Genomic DNA, 23,725 nt, shown 5'->3' with positions numbered 1-23,725 from the left:
AGGTGAGACTAAACTAACCTGCAGTTTGCCAGACGTTATTAGATACATTACAAAATATTTCTTTAAAGTTTAAAGAATTCTTCATTTCACGGGAAATCAAGATGGCCTCAGGCTGGACACTTTTGTTTATCGCCTGGTCGAATCTGGTATACTTCAAAGAAGGTATGTAATTATCTAAGCCTATATAGTGCAGGGGAGAGCGAAGCATGGCGGACCAGCCAACTTTGGAGGCTCACGTGCACGTTAGAGTGGGTCCATGGATCGTGAAGCAAAAATGATATTATAATATAATTCGGCCTTTTCTCAGTTTACCTCAATTACGATCTTATTGAGGGTTCATATCAATGCTTAAATGCTAGCCTACGATAACATAGCCAGGAACGTCACAGGTTGACAGTTTTACCTCTAAGTGAAAAAAAGCTACACTTTCACACAGATAGTTTACTCAACACACACTGGTGTTGCGCTTTTATTTTACTTTTTATGAGTTAGAGAAAAAAATGTTGCATATCGGTGTGAAAAAGGCACAAATATCATTTTTCCACTTCTGCAAAGTGTTTCCCTTTTGTTTGATTGTGTTTGTGTATTGAATCTGATGACAATACAGCATTTCAGTATGTCGAGATCAATGACGTCGTATATATTGTAATTAGCAACACTACAAAGTTTGAGCCAGTATTTAAGAATTCTGCATTAAATGGATAATGACATACTATTATTCTTCCCAGCTCGACATCCCTCTCTCCATACATCAAAGACTTTGCTTAAATTTACAGCACAACTTAACAAAATTTATTTGAAAAAAAAAATCTGGTCAGCTTGATAAGAAGACACCATATTATTATTTTCTAGATATAAATAAAAACGGTTCTTAATGATAGTTCTAAATTCTTGGCCTTTACTGCCCCTATACTGCTAGGGGGATACGAGTTGCTATAACCACTTACATAACCCGTTAGAATAAAACCCAAGTGAGGTAGACTGACAATAGGTCGAATCTCACCACTTACACGGGACCATTTGCCAACTAGAACTCACTCTGTGAACCTCTGTATAGTCTCTATGCTGTATTCTTTTATATTTTCTAGCACGACTCTTCTTGAAAGCTGGTCTCAATATAGTCTCTGTCACTCAACGGTTCGAGATCAAAAGGGTGTGGTGTTTTGCTATACATGTCAAATATGCCTATGTGATCTGACACGTGTGTAATGTCCGGATGGTGGGATTAAGATGCTCTCAATTTCTTACAAGACTTTTTCAGTATTATTCTTGGATATACGTGTACATTTTATGACATCTCTCATATTCTTCTCTGTTTAATTATCTTTTGACGTGTCCGTCTTTTTAACTATATCCCCGTCTTTGACGCTTTGTCATTAAATTATGAAATTTTACACACTTTTTACAATCTTTTTGAATTACAGTCTCCTGCACAACTGTTGTTGTTTTGAAATGCCTTGTTTTGGGTTTCATTTACAACATTCTTTTGGTTTTTCACTGTAATTTTCTCTATTATATATCTGTCTTACGTTGAAGTGGCTGGTACATTAATCATACACTTGTTGTTTACTGCAGTATCCTGTGCTCTCCAAGCCGAACTAGACTATATGTCACTTTATATGGAAGTGAACTATGATGTTTTGGACAATCTCCGGACACCCGGCAGTTCTCGCCACAGAATCACCTTATCCAATGCAGGTACGGAAATTATTCGGAGTGGAGACTGGGCCATTTACTACACTAATATAAAAGGTGTTTCCCGGCCCAGACGTCAGCAAGATGCAGCGTTTGATTGGCGTCGTTACGGCGTAGAGATAACACATATTCAAGGATGCCACTTCCGCATTCACCCGACATCTTCTTTCATTCCAATTCCACCCGGGGGAAAACTCGACATTTATTACTTAGCCAGGGGTGCCTTCATTTCCCGAACTGATATTTACCCTAACTGGTATGTGGCCGCACCCGGACTGACGCCACGAACGTTGCGCAACACGGTCAGCGAGAACCTGCTTTTTGTAGGAAACTTTGACGCCCCAAACAAGTGGAAGCGGTGGGATTCATCTCGTAGGCGTGACATGTACGATCCGTTTTCTCCCGAAGCTCGCCAGGAACGTTACGGTGTCAGAGATCTTGGCCCAGACGAACTCAGTCTAGTACCAACCCCACTGAGCCTCAAGCTCTTCGACGCCTCCAGAGTGAAACTGTCAACGTTAGATTGGGTTATCTATCTAGAGCCGGGTTCGAACGCTTTGAAAGACGCTGCAAGGCTGGTCTCACGTAAGTGTAGCAAATGATGTCATATCATGTCCTGAAAGGCCAGTGTTTCAGAATTCAAAGTTTCTTTCTAAAAAACTATCCCCATCGGGCAAGAAGCATTCTTACATTACATGAGAGGTAAAGATTGCGTAGGTGTAGAAGAAACTCGTTACTTAGGCTATCTCTTTCCACATCTCTACTTAGTGAGCCACATGTAACAAATACATCGAGAGTGTTCAACAATGTTACAAGCTGTTAGAGATTTTCAAAAAGGCAAGCTATATTTTGATTCGAAGTACAATTCCCATGAATATTCCTTAATTTATATCCAAAAAGTTTGGAAATCATATCAATTACAATTGCCCGGACAAATATTATCACATTTCCTATGAACTTTATATGTGTATGAAAGCTGATTTACGTCGTACTTCTATAAACATTGCAAGAGTAATTGCTAGGCTTGCATGGTACGAGTATAATATTGTTATATCGTCCTGGTGAAAAATTAAGCTCCTATTTTTTTGTAGACGAATTTTTAATGAAGATCGTCCAAGAACCACCGCGCCGGAGATTTATTGAGTTCCGAGTCGGACGTCCGGATGTCATTGTTGACGGGAAGCTGTCCAACAGCACAGAGGCCTACCAGTTAATTGTGGAAGGTAGGGCGGAGAAAGTCACCATTGTCTCTCCATCTTCAGCGGGTGCTTTCTACGCCTATCAGACAATAAAAAGTTTGATGTCCTCCGACGCAAGTATGCCGTCCATTACCGTCAAGGACGCACCTCGTTACGTCTTCCGTGGGCTTCATTTAGATATTGGTAGAAACTTTCAGAGTAAGTCAGCGATTTTGAGGGTGCTGGACGCCATGGCGATGTACAAGTTAAACAAACTACAGCTACACCTGGCGGAAGACGAAGGATGGAGGCTGGAGATTCCCGGTCTGGAAGAATTAACCCAGGTAAGACTGACGAATATTAAACTATAATATTCATTCAAGAAAATATCTTGCGAAGGTTGAGAAACATATGAATGTATTGGTCGATGAATATACTGGATGATTACTCAATGTTTGATGTCTCATCTTTTCATGAAACCTGTGGAGGAAAATCAAAACCTGTTACTTTAATTCACAGTTAATTCGATTGTGGAATGTAGATCAAGGTTACCATTGCGTAGTGACTGGTTCACGTCACACTTTCGAGTACAATATCCATAATTCCATTATTAGCTTCTTCTTTTATGTCATTTTTAGTACGGATCTCAGCGTTGTCACGATCAGAACAAGTGCTTGGTTCCTCAACTGGGTTCAGGGCCCACCAATCAGACCAGTGGGAGCGGATTCTACACTGTCGATGATTACCGAGAAATCTTGCGTTACGCTAACGAACGTTTCATTGAAGTCGTACCGGAGTTTGACATGCCGGGCCACAGCAGAGCAGCTGTCAAATCCATGGAGAAGAGACACGAGTGGTTGTTGGGGAAAGGAGATTCAAACGGCGCCACCGAGTTCTTGCTGTCGGATTTGCAGGACACCACTAGGTATTCCTCCGTTCAGATGTTTGACGATAATACCATCAATCCGTGCATGGAATCAACTTACAGGTACATCGACCATTTGGTGGCGTCAGTGAAAGAACTCCATAGAGAGATTCAGCCTTTGGTTATGTTTCATTTCGGAGGGGACGAAGTGCCGGGTGCCTGGGTGAACTCCACTCTCTGTGAAACCTTTCTACGTCAACACCCTGACGTTGACGGCGTTGAGGGGTTGAAACGTTACTTCTCTTACCGCGTTTCAAACATCACAGCCGCCCACGGTCTGGACCTAGGGGCATGGTGGTGGGGGTTGATGGACAGAAACTCCAACGCCTTCGAGCGATCCCGCATGCCGAACGCCAACGTCCTTGGTTACGCCGGAAATAACGTCTGGGAGTGGGGAGGCGCTAACAGGGCATACACGCTGGCAAATGCTGGATTCAAGGTAAAAACAGCTTTCTTTTCGTCCGCTAAAAGCTCACGATCATGACAATCATTCCACTCCATCCACAACGTCAGTGCAGATGCTCTCTTTATTTTTCAGGTTGTCCTTTGCCATTCGAGCCATTTGTTTTTCGATCATCCTTACGAACCAGATCCTGAGGAGAGAGGGTTCTACTGGGCAGGGCGGTTCATAGATACGAAAAAGATTTTCGGATACCTGCCAGATCGCTTCTATGACAACGCTGACGTCACAGTTGCCGGGGCGCCGTTTACAAGGCAAGACCTGTGCGGAGCCAGTGGAAATCGATGTGTACCCCTCAGGCGCCCGGATAACATACAAGGTGATGTCTCTGAAATCCATTTACTTCCTGTAAAGCAAAGGTAAAGATTAGGTTAGTTATGTTAAAATCAGTTGTTGAAACGGGTGCAAAACTTATGTTAGCTTTACTGTTCAGACTATCACCTGAAACTTTTCAGTCACCTGGAACCCTCTTGTCACTCAATTACAAGAGGGTCATGCAAGAAACTGTTATCTTTTAAAAACAAAGTCAAGTCGCCTCAGTTTACACTCACAAAAAAGAAAAGCCTCGGTGTGATAAACATCCTCTTAAACATGGTGAGATTTGGTCGAGAATAGTGCGATTGCATTCCAGGTCATATGGAGATCCGTCGATGTGTGGACACAAGAATACAACTAGCGTGTAAACCTGCATCGTATGTAGACGTGATTGGCATAATGCCTTATTTAAAACCTGTTCTCTGCATCTGTGTATGTACACAGTCTCTTTTTCTGTCAGTAACGGTTTGCGCTTTCCACTGGCTCCCCAAAAAAACATGGTATGCATACATGTATACACATATACTGAAGCGCTGACATACTGCAAGTCACTCATTTAATATGGCTTGCATGGAAGAGCTATGAAAATTTATGAATTGAAAAGTGAAATGAAGTGAAAAGGTTGAATGTGTCATTGTATTGTTGAGTTGAACAAAGTAACCACTTCGTCATATACCTTCTCAATATATTCATAACGTGTCATCTCTAGTAGCGGAAAGCTATTACAAAGCTCATCACTGAAAAAAAAACAAATGTTTAACATTTAAACATCTCTGTGCAACAGATAATAAACGTGCTTAATGTTTAATTGTAACGTGTGTAATACTTAAACATGTTTAGCCAACAACTGGTAATAAGGCAGCTTTATAATGTTGATAATGTACACTGAAAACTTTAAATCACTCCGTTTAAGCAATAAACTCATTCAATTTACTACATAAATTATTGCATTTAGACTGTAAAAGTGAGTCTTCATAAAAAAAATGCATGTATTTATAAAATAAATCAATATATTTATGAAACATACGCGTGTATTTGAAAAATCTTGAACAAGTTAAAAGTCAGCCTTTATTATAGTGTGTGCATGTGTTGCCGTCAAAATAGTTTATGAATTTCCTAAAATGTGTAAAATGGATCAAATTATAGCTTGTGGAACCTTGGAATCATTTTAACGCTCTAAATAGTATAGGTACAAGTCCGATATTTACTGAAAGGTATTAAATTGTTAAGCACGTTTATTATCTGTTGCAGAGATATGTTTAAATGATACACATTTGTTTTTTCAGTGTACGTAAATGCCAAAGATTTTTACATGCGTTGCACGTAGACATTTCATGTATATTCCTCTCTAAATTACAGACGGTTTAATCCATATTTACGTATACTTCAACACTGTTGTCTTGTAGGTTTACAAGCTCTGGTATGGTCGGAAACTATTCGGACGGAAGAGGAAATGAATTACATGGTATTTCCAAGACTTTTGGCTTTGGCGGAAAGGGCCTGGCACAAAGCATCATGGGAAAGCATTGATAATTCTCGAGAGAGGACAAGACTCCGAGACCTTGACTGGGAGCTTTTCGCCAATAAAATTGGTCACAAGGAGTTATTGCGATTGGATGAACTAAACATAAATTACAGGGTGCCGCCCCCTGGTGGCAGGTAAGTTTACTCATTAAATATGTCCTCAGAATTGACGAAATTTCCGATTTTAAAAATAAACATTTAAGTTCGCCCACTCACAAACCTAAAGGCCGTCATAAAAGCAGAATGAATGGAAAATATGAATGGAATACAGTAACTGCACATTAAAATTCAAAAAGTTATTGAACGTTTTAACTGTGTATATCCAAGCTTTATTGTGCCATATTCTCTGTTAAATATGATCACATTTACATACTCTTCATAATAAATACCCCTTGCCCAAAAAATTTTAAAATTGACGTTAAAACATAGGAATGCATGTGATATAGGCTGATATGTGATATAGGCTGATATAATGAAGTTCATGTCCCTGTCGGCCGTTTACCAGATTGAACTCGAGAATTATAGTTTATCGAAGATTTTTTTATCTGTTTTTACCGTTCTTTTAAAGCATTGACACCAATGGCCGTTTGGTGACAAGCACAACTTTCCCAGGTCTGGCTGTGGAAGTAAGTTTTGATGGGGGACTAACATGGAGAGCTTGCAGAAATGATGTAGTGTGTGGAGAAATATCATTAAGGACAAGGCAAGTATATATGCAAGAATGTGGGTTAATTAGTGATTCATTGTGTCACATATTGACGTTAAATGGAGTATGTTATTTGACTAACCTATATATGTAACCCGAGGAAGGATATATGGGTCCAGTATACTGTGCTGAATGGACAGGGTGTGGTGCCATCTTCGTTGTCACACATGTCTGGTGTTGGTATATTCTGAGGGGTGTCATGTATGGCCTCATGTTTAATACCAAGTCTGTATTTTATGTTTTAATGGGACTTCATTTCTAGTGTTATATTTGGTGATAGATTAGTCCAGTACTTCTTCTGTGAGACAGCACACAAATGGAAATACCCCGGTGATACGATAATAATCATGGCGACATTAAGCTAAGACATAAGAAAATAAAAATAAGAATTTCACAACTACTCTATAGATTTTCCCAGTATTAACTCTATAGTTTGGTTTTCTTTCATCAAACATGATTACCGGGCAGGTTATTTACTAATATATAGGCACTCATCTTTCCTCCACCCATACAAATGGCCGCTCTGGTATGTCTGAAATACTTTTAAGTACCGTACATCGTTCAGTCCTTATAAAGAATGAATAAATTTTTTAAAAAGTAAATGATCACACTTATGCCAATTATATCTTTACAGATCAGCTACCGGGTCTCGATCGAGTCGAGTGGTTAAACTGACGGCACCGTCATGTTAACGTTCATGCTAATGTTGGTGACTACCACTCAGATCGTTGGGCTCTGTTCCCATCTTAGCTTCAGCATTGTATTTCTGAAAGCTAAGCCGAGAAGAATGAAAAGGCTCTCAGATAGTTCTACTGTTAATCCTCTGAAAGGGTGCTGAGTCGAGTGCTACATATCGTTCGGGGTTTTATTTGGTCGTATGGTAGGGAGTGTGAGGGACGTAACAGGAGAGAATCCAGGAAAAGCGAAAGAAACTGTTCTTCAGGACAAATGGTAAACTGGACGAATCTCGGAAGTTGTTAAGCTACATATGTGATTTAGTATGTCAAAGTAATTTTCGTTCCTGATAAAAAAAAAAAAAACAGCTGAATGTTTTTTGCCATGATGAAAATGCCATGTACTTTCCAGACGAAACTTCACATGTTCAGTTTGTGCTAAAAATCATTACTGTCACGCGTCACATTGCTGTGATGTAATAAAAATGTTATTAAATTGTCATCGTGATTATTATTAGAGGATTTGCCACCTGGGACCTAGTGCTTTTGTTGACATTATCAACCACAATGTTGTGACGCAACTGTAGAGAAAACCACGACACCAAACTTTACATGTAGGTGTTGCTTGCTTATGGTTTGAAGTGGTTTGGAATTCCCAACAACCATATCGTATCAGTCTAAATTCCGAGATTTAAAATTATGTATGCAAATAAGATTTTGGCAGATCAATGAAAATGGCGTAATAGTAGGTAAACTGTAAAAATTGTATAATTGGGTGAAACTTTCTAACCTGAGGATTATGAATTTTAAAGAATTATTTCCGTTCAGGTTTTAGTTTTCCCGTAATTTTCAAAAATCGTTGAAATTAACCACTATATTTAACATGAGGGCTTTATGTAAAACCGCATGAAACAAATCACTTCTATTTAACTCGGAAACAAGATACAACCTGCAGCAAAGTAGTTTCACCACGATATGGCTGAAATATTGCGTTAATCCAGAAGCATAAGCAAAGTAGTCTTTGTCATCTGTTATGATCAAAAGATCACAGGCACATATTCTCTGCACTTGTTTTCAAGACTAGGCCTGATGTATATGATACCTGATAGTCTCAGGTTCGAATCCAATTGGTATCCTTTCATTCCTACTATGTTTTCTCTTTTTTTATCCTTATTTTTACTGCTAACAATAAAATTTATGCAACACCTGCAAATCCGAACAGGGGAATTACTCAGACAATAATATTCATTGTCATTACGCGTGAATTGTAACTATACTGGCCTGGGATCGATTCCACAAAGCCATTTCTCACTTAAATAAAAATTTAAAACCTCCTCAAAGTGCCTAGTTTTGCAAGTTGAAATACTAGTACTGAGTTATTTGTTTACATTTAGGAGGTGGTTAACCTTTCTATGGGCCAAAAGTAAGTTTTAATTAAATCAGATGTCACATACCTGTTTCAAATGTATAAACAGAATGCCTAAAAAGGCTTACTTAAAAATGAAAGAAAGCTAAAGTATTGTTGTAATCAAATCTTGTAATTCTATGACCAGTGGGCCTTATACATGTGCATTGCCAGTGGCAAGGTGACTTCACACCACTTTTTCTCTTATATTCACCTAATGGAGAAAACTTTGTGAACATTATTCCAATAAGATTTTTTACTTGTGAGTAATTCCAACACTAAACACTGCGTTTATATTGGGAAAATTGTTTATGACGTCTGAGAACCCAATCCCAAATTTTAATGTTAAAATAAAGTCTACAAAAAATATTAATGACCTACTGTCCAGACAGCTTATTACAAAAGGTTTTTTGAAGGCTTGAAAAAAGGCTTGACCATTCATTGACACTCTTCCCTGTTGAAAACCAAAATCTGATCCCTTTTACCACCCTGTTGCGTCATTTCAAATGCCTTTGAAGCACACTTGCCATCAAATTTTAATCGTGCTTAGCCACTAATTTATAGGCTTACATCCTGTTCTTTAGTGCCGGTACACATATGCATGGGGGAAAAGCTAAGTTTATATGGAGATCACATCCAGGTCTGTATATGCTGGCTATGCATGAAAATGAACCTTCTTTTGTTCCGAACGTGGCACGTCTTTCTTGATAGAGTATGCATGGTACCGTACAAAGACCTTTTGTCACAAAGTGTAGTTTCACACAGACAGGATTTCGATAGAGGGATACCCTAATGATCCTACACGTAAGGTAAGTTGGGAACAGAGCATGTATATACTGTGGCCAAAAACACCCATTGCCAGATACGAAGTTTCCAAGTATGTTCTTGTTTTCTGTTTTCTGGGTGAAGCTTGCACCTGAAACTTTATATCTTTTCAGATGTAATCTTAATCTCTGTCAATGCCTGAACGCGCCCAGAAAACAGAATGGAGGACTTTCTACAACGGCAAGCCAATCTGTACCTTATCACGATGGACCGGCTTTTTATACCATCACAGATATTTTTAATTCCGCTGATTATGGAGCTGTATTCTCAAGACAAAATATTTGGCATTGATTTGCATGGATTTTAATCGAGTTTAGAATCTGATTCGTGCGGTGGCCCTTTCGTGCCATTCGAAATTTTCAACATTTTCATTAATTAATTCATTCATTAATTCAGAGGGCCTTTTCACGAAACTCATTATGAACTTCAGAATTTGAAGTATATGCAACGGAAATCAACGTAAAAACATTTTACACAAAATTTATAAATTCTACGATAAATTTTTTGTGAAAAATGTTTTTGTTTCTACGTTGATTTCCTTTTGCATATACTTCAAATTCTGAAGTTCATAATGATAAGTTTCATTAGAAAGTCATCTGAATTATTGTAAATCATCAGAAAATGCTAAAAATTTCTAATGACACTAACGGGCCACCGTAGATCTTGAATCAGTTTATTGCTAAAGCATATATTGTCTTTCATTTAACTGAAACATTGGCAAACACAACGGCCCTTGTACATTGTGAAATATACATAGTGTTTCTCATCGCTTATGTCCGTCCTTATACACAGTTACACATGTGCTATACATTTTATTCTGTATTGCAATAGTCCAGCCTCTTTCAATGCATAAGTTGAACATGGATCTCTAACCCGGTTTCGCCGACCAGGGAACCTATAACCACCCTCATTTGAACGAATCAAAGACAATCATATAAGGAAAACGTCACGTAATTAAAATCAGCATCCTAGCATCGTATACCACATTGGTGCTGTGAGGTCTCCTGGCCATGTTATACCAGTAGAGACAACAGTGAACATGAAGGGAACACGTCTCGATCTGGCTATGATGTTGGTGGTGTTCACGTACTGACTTGTAACTAGTAACAAATCAGAACTAGTTTCGCTATTCTAGTTTGAAGTCACAAGTTCAACTTGTAACTTTTAACTAAAGGTCTCTAATCCCTCATAAAGTATTATCATTAAAAATACTAAATATAACGTAAGTATAGTACTCCTTTTATCAAAATCTTGAGTCGTGTTCTATGTCTCCCGAAAAATCACAGGAAATGATCTTTTATTTCTCTAAAACTTTGCTATCTCTGAAAACCACAACCGTAGTATGTGGCAGAAGTACCTGCCAACGAAAAATAGATCAGTCAGCGAGATGGGACAGTCAGGCCATCAGGCTACTCTTGCACTGTGTCTATTTGCATACGTGAGGTGAGAAGGTGATTTACACTGAGCCAGGAACACAAAAGAAACTGGGCCGAAATATTCCTGAGTAAAGAGGAGGGGGTGGGAGAAAGATAAAGGGCCAGTATCACGTGACAGGCGAAAATTTGCGCGTGACTCACAAAACCGAGGTCCGAGAAAACACGGTATATGCCGTGGTATGTCAAACAGAGAAAAAGGCCGTGACACAGAAAAGATTAAGACGTCTGCCTCTGGGGTGGTGTGTGCGAACTGTTGTTGAGTGCTGAAAGCTTCTTGGATGGTGTGGGAAGAAGCAGCGCATGTTGGATGAACATCTATTATATAGGCTTACCTAATTGCTCAGTGCGTTGTTTGTTGTGCATTTATTAAAACAGCGCCATTGGAAGTGTGATTGTTCGATCAAGAAGGGCTGCAAGAAGTAAAAATGGACTCCCAGGGAGTAGAAAACCAAATCACGTGCCTGGCTTTGTTGTTCGCTGTAATGAGCATCTTCAGTGGAGGTAAGAACTATTTTATTTTGGCTGTTTAGTCTAGTGAGAGTTTCCAAAATACAAAATCGGCATTATTCTTGTCGGAAAGGCTGCTCATTACTCAGTGGATTTTTTTGATAAATTTATGTCTTCTTGCATAAAGTTTGTGAACTATGAATAGGTTATGAATTATACCACGTGTACACGATTGTATGCAATCTGGGAGACAGACTAGTTACAAACAACCTATTTCAGCAATGTAGGCTGTGTTGCTTTGTTATTGGAAATAAACTGGGTTGTTTCCGCCAGAAAACTCGTTAACGTCACTTTGGTACTTCCATTGCGGACGAGTTCCAATCCATTTAGATAAACGACACCCGTTAGACATAGACCTATAGTAAAGCGGTGCACACCTTTGGTCAGCTGTGAGTTGTATTCGGATCTCTGTTCTCGTGCTTGTTTTAAAATACAGAATTTAATACTGCATTGCGTTTGCAAACAAGGTTTTCACTCCCCATTTATCCGTAGTTGGAACGCAGAGCAAGGAGAACGGAAATGGCCGCCACTCAAAACAAATTGTAATGGACAGTTGCGAAGACCAGGTTGATCCTTTTGTTAGTCCATGAGCCTTTTACCAGATGTTCATGGTGAAAAGATGTTTTTTTTCAATGAATTGACGTCATTCTACCACGTGACCGCAATCTCAGTTTTAAAATTTCGTTTAATCTCTAGGACAACCGGCGTATAATAGGTTCTAATGTGTGCCAAAACCTGGTCAAAATTAAAAATGAATGGTCTGCATATGTAAAATAGTGCACTTACCACGTAATTAACATTTCATTTCTGTTTAGATTCCCATTCTGTAACCATAAATTTGAGAAACTTTATCGACTCTCCTCTTTTTCGGTTTACTTGCCTCCTATCAAAGTTGCAGAGAAGTCGAGGATACAAAAGTGGAAAACATGCAACCGGATTTGGCCGCATGAAAGTTTTGCTTGTAACAACACACGAGTTCCTCTTTGTCGGATCTAAATGCACAAAAACAGCCTCTTTTGTAGTGACTTTCTGAGAAAGTGGCGAAGGGTATAATAATTTGTGATCGGGCCCGTATATCATAATCTATGAGTTGTTTCAGATTAAATCGTAAAGAGATCAGGTCAGATTAACGTTGTTGTTGCAACGTTACATAACCAGTGGTGGCATTATGCGGCCTATGGCGCACGTGGGTGGCCTTACACTAAGGATGCTGGCGATTAGTATCATTGACAATGCCCTTCTACCAATATGACACATTTAAAGCGCTCTGAGGATATCAAATGTGTGAACGCTCAAAGGTAACTTGCAAAAAAACGTGATTTACTAACGACGTTCTGGTTGCTTCATCACGTATAATCAGTTGGCTTAGTGTTATATTTTCTGTATACCTTTGTTTGTCGAATGAAAGCACCAAATTTGGCATGAAACTGCATTAGGCCGATTAATTAATGTTAGCCTAGAAGACATTTTTTTTAAAATAATGTTCATGTAAAACAACAAATTTCAAGATGGTCGACATCGTTAGCAAACATTAGCCTGTCTTATTTTTAGTGAATCGGGAGTTCCCAGCGCTTGCCAAATGAACAGTTTAAACTACAAAATGTTTTATTACCGCTGCTGCCAATGGATGCATAGTGCTATTTGAGCTTTCTTTGATGACCTGGGTAATCTTATGGCATGATTAGTGTTAAAGTAGAAAAACACATTTGAAACATTGGATTTTACGGTGGTCTTTTCTGGGACTAGTGACGTCACATCAAGTTTTTACCACCTAACACATATTTTTATATTTCTATATTTCATCATTTAAAATGCATAAATATGTAGATTTGTGAATCCATTCGCCAAATGGGACCTTGGAACGAACTATTTCAAGCCAAAAATGTGACGATGCTGACCCTCTCTGGTTCACTACAGAACACAGTAGCATGTGATATTTTAACACCATTTCACTCCGTTAGAAATATTCTTCAAAAAATAAAGTGAATGATTTTCCTGACAAATGTTTAATGGAATTTGCCTTTCAAAAAGCTCAAGTAAACAAATATAAATCTACTGAACACTGAGGCATAAGCTATTAATTTGTCCATGGTGTATATTTCACGGACTGTTTTCTTGTTCTGTTCTTCCTACAGGTATGGCCACAACTCAGGCGGACGTGGATTACATGTCCGTCTTTATGGACGTGCGTTATGACGTAGTGGACAACTTCATCGATGGCACGAGCAACTCAGCACAGCGAGTGACACTGTCCAATACGGGTAAGCGGGACATTCGAGGTGGGAATTGGGCGATCTACTTCTACCACATTTTGGGAATTAACCAGCCAACTAGCGATGAGCTGCAGCGATATAACTACATCCACTATGGAGTAAACATCTCCCACGTGCAAGGCATGCTGTTCAAGATCGAACCACTGCAATCGTTTAAGACGCTGAAACCCGGTGACAAACACATGATAAACTTCCTGGGAAAGTACTGGTACGTGTCCCGCACGGATATCTTCCCAAACTGGTTCATAGCAGCGAGCGGGACCATCGCTCGGACAATCCGGAGCACTGTAGGAGAAAGCCTGTCTTTTGTTGGTTATTTTGACAAACCAAATCAGTGGAAAAGGTACGAGACGGAGAATCTGAAGGATATGTACGACCCGTACACAGCGAACATGCGTTACGACATATTCGCCGTGAATGATCTCGGGTACGCTCCCAAGCAGGTAATCCCAACACCCGTGGACGTGAAGATGTACGAGAGTCGGTGGGTGAACCTGGGAACCAAGGATTGGGTGGTGTTCGCTGGTCCAGGATCCGACAAATTGGTGGAAACGGCGCAATATGTATCTGGTAAGTTCTAAATATTTACAACCTATACAAGATGCTGTAGTTTTCAATCAATGAAACATTGGTAAAAGATTATGGAGATTATACTTGTCATATTACGCTGACTTTCACAAATGTCGATTTGTAGAGTTCTTAGGAACGGCGTAGAATGAAATCAGGCAAAAAATAAACTGATAATTGAATGTCCACTTTCATTGATGTTCGCAGCTGATCTTGGATTGAAATTTGTTGAGGAGCCTCCGGAATCGAGGTTCATCCAATTCCTTGAGAAGATGCCAGAGGTTACAGTAGAAGGAAAGTTATCTCTAAGTGAAGAAGCTTATGAACTGCGAGTGCAAGACGATACGCAGACTGTCACAATCGTGGCAAATTCTGCTTCTGGAGCATTTTATGCCTTCCAGTCCCTTAAAAGTTTGATGAGCAGAGATGGTCACGTTCCCGTGACCATCATTCGAGATTCACCGAGATTTCCCTACCGAGGGATGCACCTTGATGTCGGTAGAAACTTTCACACAAAGCATGAAGTATTCAAGTTGCTTGATGCAATGGCTCTGTACAAGCTGAACAGGCTACATTTTCACCTTACCGAAGACGAAGGGTGGCGACTGGAAATTCCTGGACTTGAGGAGTTAACTGAGGTGAGGTACTCGTTTGGATGGATAATTCATTCAGTTTGAAACAAACTGATGAGTTTATATCGATGAACTTCATTCTATCTAGTTGAAATTATAAATTTTCATTTCTTAGCATTTTTTCAAAGCCCCGGTTTCCTCCCACCAATCAAATATATGAATAAAATTAATCATTTCAAAGCGCTTGTCCGACCTAACCCTTTCTTAGGACAAATGCAGAATTATACCATGTGTTGAATTATATTTTATCTGTACAGATATACCTTCACTTTGTTTAGCTCGGTTCCAAACGGTGTTTCGACGAGAGCGAGAAACTCTGCCTGGTGCCACAACTAGGATCTGGCCCAACCAACCAGACAAGCGGAAGTGGGTTCTACACCGTCAAAGACTACCAAGAAATTCTTCTGCACGCCAAAAATCGTCATATAGAAGTTATTCCAGAGTTCGACATGCCTGGACATAGCAGAGCCGCCATTAAGGCCATGGAGAAGAGATATTATAAATTCATGCAACGGAATAATCGGTCAGAGGCTGAACATTTCCTTCTCTCTGATCTGTACGACAGATCAGAGTACCTCTCTGTGCAGCTCTTTAATGATAACGCATTGAACCCGTGTATGGAATCCACATTTAAATTTGTTGACCATCTTATACGTTCCGTTATAGAAATCCACCGGGACATTAGTCCATTAAAGGTCTTCAACTTTGGTGGTGACGAAGTTGCCGTAGGGAGCATGGGTAAACTCCACAAAGTGTAATATAGTTCTAACCAGTAACGACAATATTAATGATGCCAAGGACCTTAAGGAGCATTTCCTTCGCCGAGTGTCGTCCATCAGCGCGAACTACGGTCTCCAGTTAGCCGGTTGGGAAGACGGACTGATGGACAAGACTTCTCAGCCCTACAATCTTACCAGACTACGCAATTCCCAAGTCTATGCTCTGGCGTGGGACAATGTATGGGAATGGGGTGTATCCACTCGAGCATATAAACTGGCCAATCAAGGCTACAAGGTAAAATTAAAGATGATTTCATTCTCATCTCGTAGAAAAGGTATGAAAGAAAAAATAAGGTAAACTGGCCGGATTTTATTGGTTACGTGTGACTGCTTGCGAACTGTCACATTGGGACCACTACCCTGCAGGCTTTATACATTTTCAGAATGCTTTTTTTCTTTTTTAATATTATATAAATGGCTTACATATTTCTTAATGAGGCTAGTTTCAACATTACGATTCAATCCGTTAGAAAGGATACTGTGTTCTAATGAAAATGTTGTCTTATAGGTTGTGCTGGCACATGCTACTCACTTGTACTTTGACCACCCGTACGAGCCCGACCCCGAGGAACGGGGGTTCTACTGGGCGCCCAGATTCATTGACACGCGGAAAGCGTTTGGTTACATGCCGGACAACGTTTACGCTAACGCTGACGTCACCCGAGCTGGGACGCCGTTCACAGAGAAGGACCTTTGTGGTGTTGACGGCTCAAAATGCGTCCGCTTAAAAAACCGAAAATATTGTTGGTAAGAGACTCTTTAACGAAATGGGGAAGGTTCTTTCGCTTAAACATTGCATTGCTATCCGGCCAAATTTTTGACAATACAGCTTCAGAATTGAAACGTATCATATATATATTTTCAGAATTAGACTCAACAATTAGGCATCAGCTTGGTGAAATCAGAAAACTGCTACTATTGAAACCATATAGCCGTGCCACTTACAGAATTAAAACGTGCTTTGCTATATTTGCTCTGTATTTTTATACGCGAGTATTATCGTATAGTGGTGTCAGTCCGACAGACGTAAACGTTCAGGAATTATCACGCAAATATTCAGATGTGTTTAAAGCTCTGCACAAGCCAGTAAAAATGTAAGAGTAATTGTGATAATATGAAATGTTTATGGACATACGGAGAAGACAGAAGAGCAACTCGCTATATCCTGATGCATGTTTTCGATTGGCGTGGATATAAAAAGTAAGAAGTAATATACCTGGCGGTGTTTGATTTTGGAAAGGCTTTCATCTTAAATCTAAGAAGGCCAAGGTAATAAGGAAAGCGTGGTCATATATCTGTTCTGTGTTGCAGGTATGCAGGGTCACCTGTGGACGGAGACTGTCCGCACAGAGGAGCAGATGGATTACATGATATTTCCTCGTCTCCTGGCGTTGGCAGAGAGGGCGTGGCACAAGGCCTCGTGGGAGTCCGTGCAGAACGAGACAATCCGAGAGCGACTACGAACCATCGACTGGGAAGATTTCGCCAACACGTTGGGCTACAAGGAGTTGGCCAGATTAGATAACCTGGGCATCAAGTACAGGGTACCTCCACCTGGTGCAAAGTAAGTTCTGGAAATGTCCATTTTCTGTCATCTGTTGTAAGCGGATGGGAACATCTCTTTTTGTTGTTGAGCCAGGATGTAGTTATGCGCATTTTGACGATTAAACCAAATCTGTCTTAACGCATTAAAGACACTGTGTCAAATATCACCTCCAAGAAGAGCAGACCTAGAGCATCCGTAGCGAAGATAACGCTTACAATATCATTAATATTTTGTCTGCCATGAACTTGGTGCCTACTTGGTAAAGCGGACATAAGAGAGCACCACATGAGCTGTAAGGAGCTTCTCGTCTGTTAAATGTTTATCTTGAGAGGAAGTATGCCCAGTACCTTTATCTTATATAAAATGTGTCCCTTGGTCCATTGTTTTAATCGAGAACACAATATCAAAATACTATTAAAGCTATAACCCTTCTCGATATTGTGTTCTAGAGTGGAAGGAGGCAAACTGATGTGGAATGTGGAATTCCCCGGAATGATCGTAGAACACAGTACAAATGGCGGGAAATCTTGGTGTGAAGAACAGGAGACGGATATTTGTGGTGAAGTTTTACTGAAAACAAAGTAAGTTATGCATATGTTTTAAAAGTGTAAATCTTTGATCTAAAATAATATTGGAATTTAATTGTTTTGTCATTTACAAATTTAATTGGTTTATCATTTTGCGATTTAAAAAACATATAGACCTTTGTAGATGTATGCTGAACCTACTGTCGCCATGGTTTTCGGTTGATAAATTATCTAAAAGACCTGTACACGTCTCCTAGAGTATTGCAGGTATACTTTAAAGCAGTTGAACTCTTGCTGATGGCCTGGTTGCGGCAAATTCTTGCAAACATCCCCATGCTGACGCTATACAGGTGCCTTAGTAAGAACTCTTCCATGTACTGGCCACACCTTGTTATTATCACTGCGAAAGCGTTTCTTCTGGAACAACGATGCTAATCCTTCCAGACGTTATCTTCCTTCGCATTTTTCATGAGCACTTGCGCCTAGCTCAAAATTTCTGATTGATACCACCACCGATGCCTACTGACGGAAAACTGTAAGCACGCAAATTAGACAACGATGTAAATGTAACAGCATTGGTTTCTTTTATTTTCTTTCATTCTCCACGCACTAAGCTTATTTTTAGCGTTTCGTTATTTAGTCACATTTATATTTATCGGCATAGTCCGGACACAACCCTGGGGTATTTTCAAGCTTTTCTTTGTTATTGATGGCTTGACTGTAGTTTGTACTTCCCCTCCATCTTTGTTTACAGGTCGGCGTCTGGGAAGAGAGCTAGTCGAGTAACTCGCCTGATTCACACAAAATGTTGACGTAAACGGCCATAATTCATATCTCGGTTATTGGATTATTTATGTTTTATTTCTCTGTTCGTTTTGTTGGTTTTTTGTGTGGTTTTGTTTTGTGTGCACTATTTGTTTTCTGGCAGGTTTTCAATGAACGGTTGGATCTACATGTTTGTTTGAACATCTAGAATAGATTGTTTTTGGCTAATCCAAGAGGGCTCTTGGATATGCGAGACTGGAATGATAATACTCTGGGCTTCACAAATTTCTTGCACTCTTGCGAGTGAGGTGATATTAAGCTTTATGTTAAGTTACATGTAGTGCGACCATTGTGATTTGTGTGGAGCACCGTTAGCGTTCATTTGGGATATGGAAGCAGCCTCAGTCTTCAGCTTGGCTAAATGAATTTTTGTACGTGTTTTGGTTAAAAGAAAGTTATGCGTTTGTTTACATCGGTTGTTTAGTTATCAAATTTTGTTTACTTTAGAATATTATTCTGAACAAAAAAATTAAAATGTTATACATTCCTTGGTCTCATCGACATAGGGTTAAACAAGACTGTAAACGTTTTCATGTATGTGCATTCATACATAAACCTGTGAAAAATGTTGATTATATATATATGTTTAAAAGATATATTCTGATGTAAATTTATTTATCTCGTCTCTAAATGTCTTGCGTATTCGCTTATTTACACGCTGTAGAAGTGCTTACATAAGTTTAATCTTTAAAGATGTCGTTTCTTTAAATATGTGCATTGTTACCTGTTTTAATCTGCAATAAAATTTTATGATGTGTTTTAGGTGTTTTATATCTTTACTGCTCCTATCTATTATTGACCTGTATGACATCTGGCTCAATCCGGATCTAAGCAATAGCTATAGTTTTTAAAAGGATGGATCACCATGACACCCATTTTTGGCAAGACGTCACAAAAGTTTTAGGTCAGTTCTGTTATTTTTTTTTTTTTAGTCACGTCCCATTTTCCATTATCAGAGAAGTTAATAGTGGAATATATGGACACTCCTTATGCTGTCTTTCAACAGCATAAGGGAACGTATTCACAATCGTGTCCTAAATACACACATACGGCTTTATGAAAGGCTGTTGAGATGGTGTGTAACCTCACTCGTCGGGAGCTGATGTGCCCCGTGTCTTTGTGTATGGTATAGCACAATAATGATATAACGTCTTTTTTTACCTTAGTATTATAGTACAGCAGGTTGAGTACACAAGTATACACACTGAAGAGGTCTCCAGTTGGGACTGGCTAACAGGGACAATGTTTTGCTTTGCTCCAAACGTGTGTATAACAATAACCGGGGGAAATTCGTTTTTCTCTGCATAATTGTTCGCTTTTGATACTAGCAGCAGCTTCTTTCAACTTTTTACAGAAAAAGACAGAAAACAGAACAGTCATCTCGCATTTTATATAGTTTGCGTTATGGTAAATAACAGGTTTTCTGTAACGACCCCGGAAGGCTGCGTGTATATGCGTCCCGTCCAACTCGAAGTCTGTGGAGGCCGCTGGATAAACCCGGATCGGGTCATAACAAAGGCTTGGTGAAATGGTACAAATAGCTGCCGCGATTGGCGCTCAGCACTGGGAGGTTAGAGTAATGAAACAGGACTGGTTAGTGACTGTGTCAGTATAATGTGGCTGGGTGAGGTGTCACGTCTGGTGTCTTCGGCATGATATTTCATTGGCGACACGCCCAGCCAAAAGAAGACACAATACATGTACATACACCTAATAACTCATCTCTGCCCGGTTGTCGCCCAGTATAATACTGGCCGCCTTCGTATAAGTGAAATATTCTTGAGTATGGTGTAAAAGACCACTCAAATAAACCTAATGACTACTCGTCGTCACATAACTGAAAAATTGTTAATTACGACGTTAAGCCCCAAGCATACAAACATAATCTTTCTCTTCAGTTAAAGAATATTACCATTTTTTTTTACTAATGAACGGCTATTATTATAATATAAAAATAAGTTGGTGCATCGTGACTCCACGGTGCTTTTGATTAAGTCTTTGTAGACTAATGTCATTGCATGCATTACTCCGAAGAATCGAGCAACGTTTCCTCCATTCTCGTTGTCCTCCCCATTTTGGTTCGTTTTTTCCCACGATCCCCTCATTAAACAGAAATGGGGCCATAGTATATATCCGGAATTTTGCAGAAGCCTATCCACATGTAATATGGGAAGTTCACATTTGTTTAATATATTGCATTGATTTCCGTCTGGTTTGGTACCTGTGTTTACAATAAGCCATTATAAAGTCTTCAAAAGTGTTTTTAAACAAAACTGGCGGTAATTCGTCCATCTAGAGAATCTTTTTTTTTTTTTTCGATGCAGATAACGGGCCACAATCGAGCAGGGGTCTCGTTGATAAGTGAAACCCTGCTTCAGGTATACCATGCGTTTTGGTTTCTTCCTGGGATCTGCGCGATTTCTTTATCTGGCCTGAGGATTAGACCATTGTTATCAGTCAAATACCAATTTGGCTACAAAAATGGCGTATCTTCCTACTTTAAAGACTTCAGATATAAGCCTTTTTAAATTTCTGGCTGTGACTGAATTGACGGCAAAACCAGATGGCTTTGGACGATGAGAGTATATCACCTAGGAAAACATATGGGTATTTTTATACGCCCCTCGCTCTGTGTTTATCCTGAAATCTCCCGCTTGCGCTGTGTCTCCCTATGTGTTCGAATGGGCCTGGCCCTAATACTACTTTAAGAATAACGGTGAAGCAATGAAGGATAATGGGGCGTCCCCCCCCCACCCCCGTTTCTTTTTTTTATGAAAAATGCCATAACTCAATATTTAGGATGTCCATAATATAATTATGTAGAACTTATAACTGTGTTGTGTGTCACTGACGAAAGACAATTTTGGTAGAGGCTAAGAGTGATTTTACCGATTGTTTAATATACACTAGTTAAAAGAAACAGATTACATAGCATTCTAAATTTACCTGCTATACATATATATTGCAGCGGTCGCAATATATTACTCAAAATAATGCTGAAAACAAGCTTCTAAGATTCTATGATAGACCTTCCCGAACTTCCAGATCTTTCTACAGAATGCTGTCACTTCAGAAGTTATGTCTTCAAAGGGTAAACGTGTAATGTTTCGTTGTCACGTCTTTTGACATGGACAGATTAATTATTAACAGATTATGTTTGTACAACTTTATTAACATCGTGGAAGGAGTATGTGGTAACCGAGGCTATTCTATTATTACCCAATCATTACGCAGTAGGTTTACACAAGGAGAGCTTATCAGTTTAAACCATGCTGGCTTCCTCTCCGGCCGTATGTGGGAAGGTCTGCCACCAACCTGCGGATGGTCGTGGGTTTCCCCCGGGCTCTGCCCGGTTTCCACCCACCGTATTCTTGAGTACGGCGTAAAACAGCAATCAAATAAATAAATAAATAAATAAATAAATAAATATCAGTTTAAACAAAAACAATGTATATTGTCACAACGTTACAAAACTTTCTTTCTCTACGGTGCTCTGTCTCATTCTACATATCTAGCAGCACTATAATGGTAGCGTGCAAGCTTAATGTGAGCTACTTGGACCTTAATTGTATTCGTGAAGAATTTCATTATATAATAGCAAATGAATGCGATATATGTAGCTGGATGAATATAGCCATGTCAACGATTTGTTACCCCTTGGTGTTTTGGGTTGACGTTAAATATGGGAGAAAATTTGACAGTGCTTGGATAGGCTTATTAGAATTTATATTATGGCGTTATGAAAATATCGGATTCCTGTTTAGCGATGGTGTTGGAGGTGATTTATCCACATCTTAGCATTATCACGAACTCGAATTACAGTAACCGTGGGTCTAGGTCCTGCCTGAAAAGAGGGAAATGCATGGCCGTATTTAACCGATTATTTGCGACCAGGGGCACATATAACCTTGCCCACGTTATAGCAACTTTGCAAAACGGGCCAGTACTTTTCATATTGATGATGTCTGATCCTCTCTTCTCAACATCTACAGTGGGTAAGTTAACAGTTTGTCGAGGTACATATTTTATCTGATTTTAAACATGTCTTTAATTTTTGTTTTACTTTTGATGTTAACACTATCATATCGAAAACCTTAAACTCGTGTTGTCACTGTGTTCTCGCCACGATATGGCTGAAATATTGCCGATGTGGCGTTAAGCCATAATCATTCATTTATTCATTCGAGATACATATAAATGTACAATTATTGAATCTGCATGTTTCAGCGCGCTGGACCCTTGCCTGAAGAATGGGTTCCTGGGTTCTTCGCTTGTGGTTGCACCGCTTTACTGGCCAGCCTATAATAGCATTTTCTTTCACAAATTTCCACACATCAACAACACCTGGTGTCACTAATCACTTTCAGCCGATCCACAAAAGCAGTTTTCACACTTATAAAGCAAGATATCCAAAAACTCCCATAAAAAGTATAAATCTTATAACGGTATTGATGAACTTCCCTCCTTTTTCCACCAGTCAAAATGTATGAATTTTACCATGCACGTCACAGTTTTGACGAGGAAATTCGTCAGACCTTTGGCTGTATATGCAGCTGTAACACGGAATGGAATCGTTGCTGCTCTGCTTTACGCAATTTAACTGGCATAGCATAAACAGCTTATCCAATGAATTATGGAAGATGTACACTTTCCTATTGTCGCTTACTTTGCTCTATCTGCAGCATATGTTAAAGAAATTTTTCCTGAATTTTTGGCCTACAAGTCAAAAGAAATCTACCTATAAAGGTTTAAATGGGGTTGAAAGTTCCTACCAGTATCGCATGGAAACGCTTGACAAGCTGGGCACCAAAAGCGATATACATCTCGATCTGCGACTTTCGAAAAACTTAATATTTCGTATTTATTGAAACAGTTTTCGAGAAAAAAAAAACCTTGTCTAAGTCGTAGCACCATTAGGCAAAATTA

General features: G+C 39.4%; 1 protein-coding gene across 1 annotated transcript; it reads left to right on the top strand.

Moving 5' to 3' along the window:
- The first annotated feature begins 101 nt into the window (after nt 1-101).
- On the top strand, nt 102-19,544 carry LOC135470918 (uncharacterized). Its single transcript, XM_064749966.1, is given in 17 exon segments — nt 102-162; nt 1,576-2,280; nt 2,787-3,217; nt 3,512-4,237; nt 4,337-4,577; nt 5,980-6,232; nt 6,666-6,800; nt 7,438-7,490; nt 13,786-14,493; nt 14,698-15,128; nt 15,401-15,850; nt 15,852-16,136; nt 16,410-16,627; nt 16,629-16,648; nt 17,213-17,465; nt 17,897-18,028; nt 18,729-19,544. Coding segments are annotated over 17 exon segments (5,160 nt in total). The 3' UTR covers nt 18,787-19,544.
- Nucleotides 19,545-23,725: the final 4,181 nt, after the last annotated feature.

This window comes from Liolophura sinensis, chromosome 7 (assembly GCF_032854445.1).
Source record: "Liolophura sinensis isolate JHLJ2023 chromosome 7, CUHK_Ljap_v2, whole genome shotgun sequence".
Taxonomy (NCBI): domain Eukaryota; kingdom Metazoa; phylum Mollusca; class Polyplacophora; order Chitonida; family Chitonidae; genus Liolophura; species Liolophura sinensis.
This window is presented reverse-complemented; position numbering and strand designations above follow the sequence as displayed.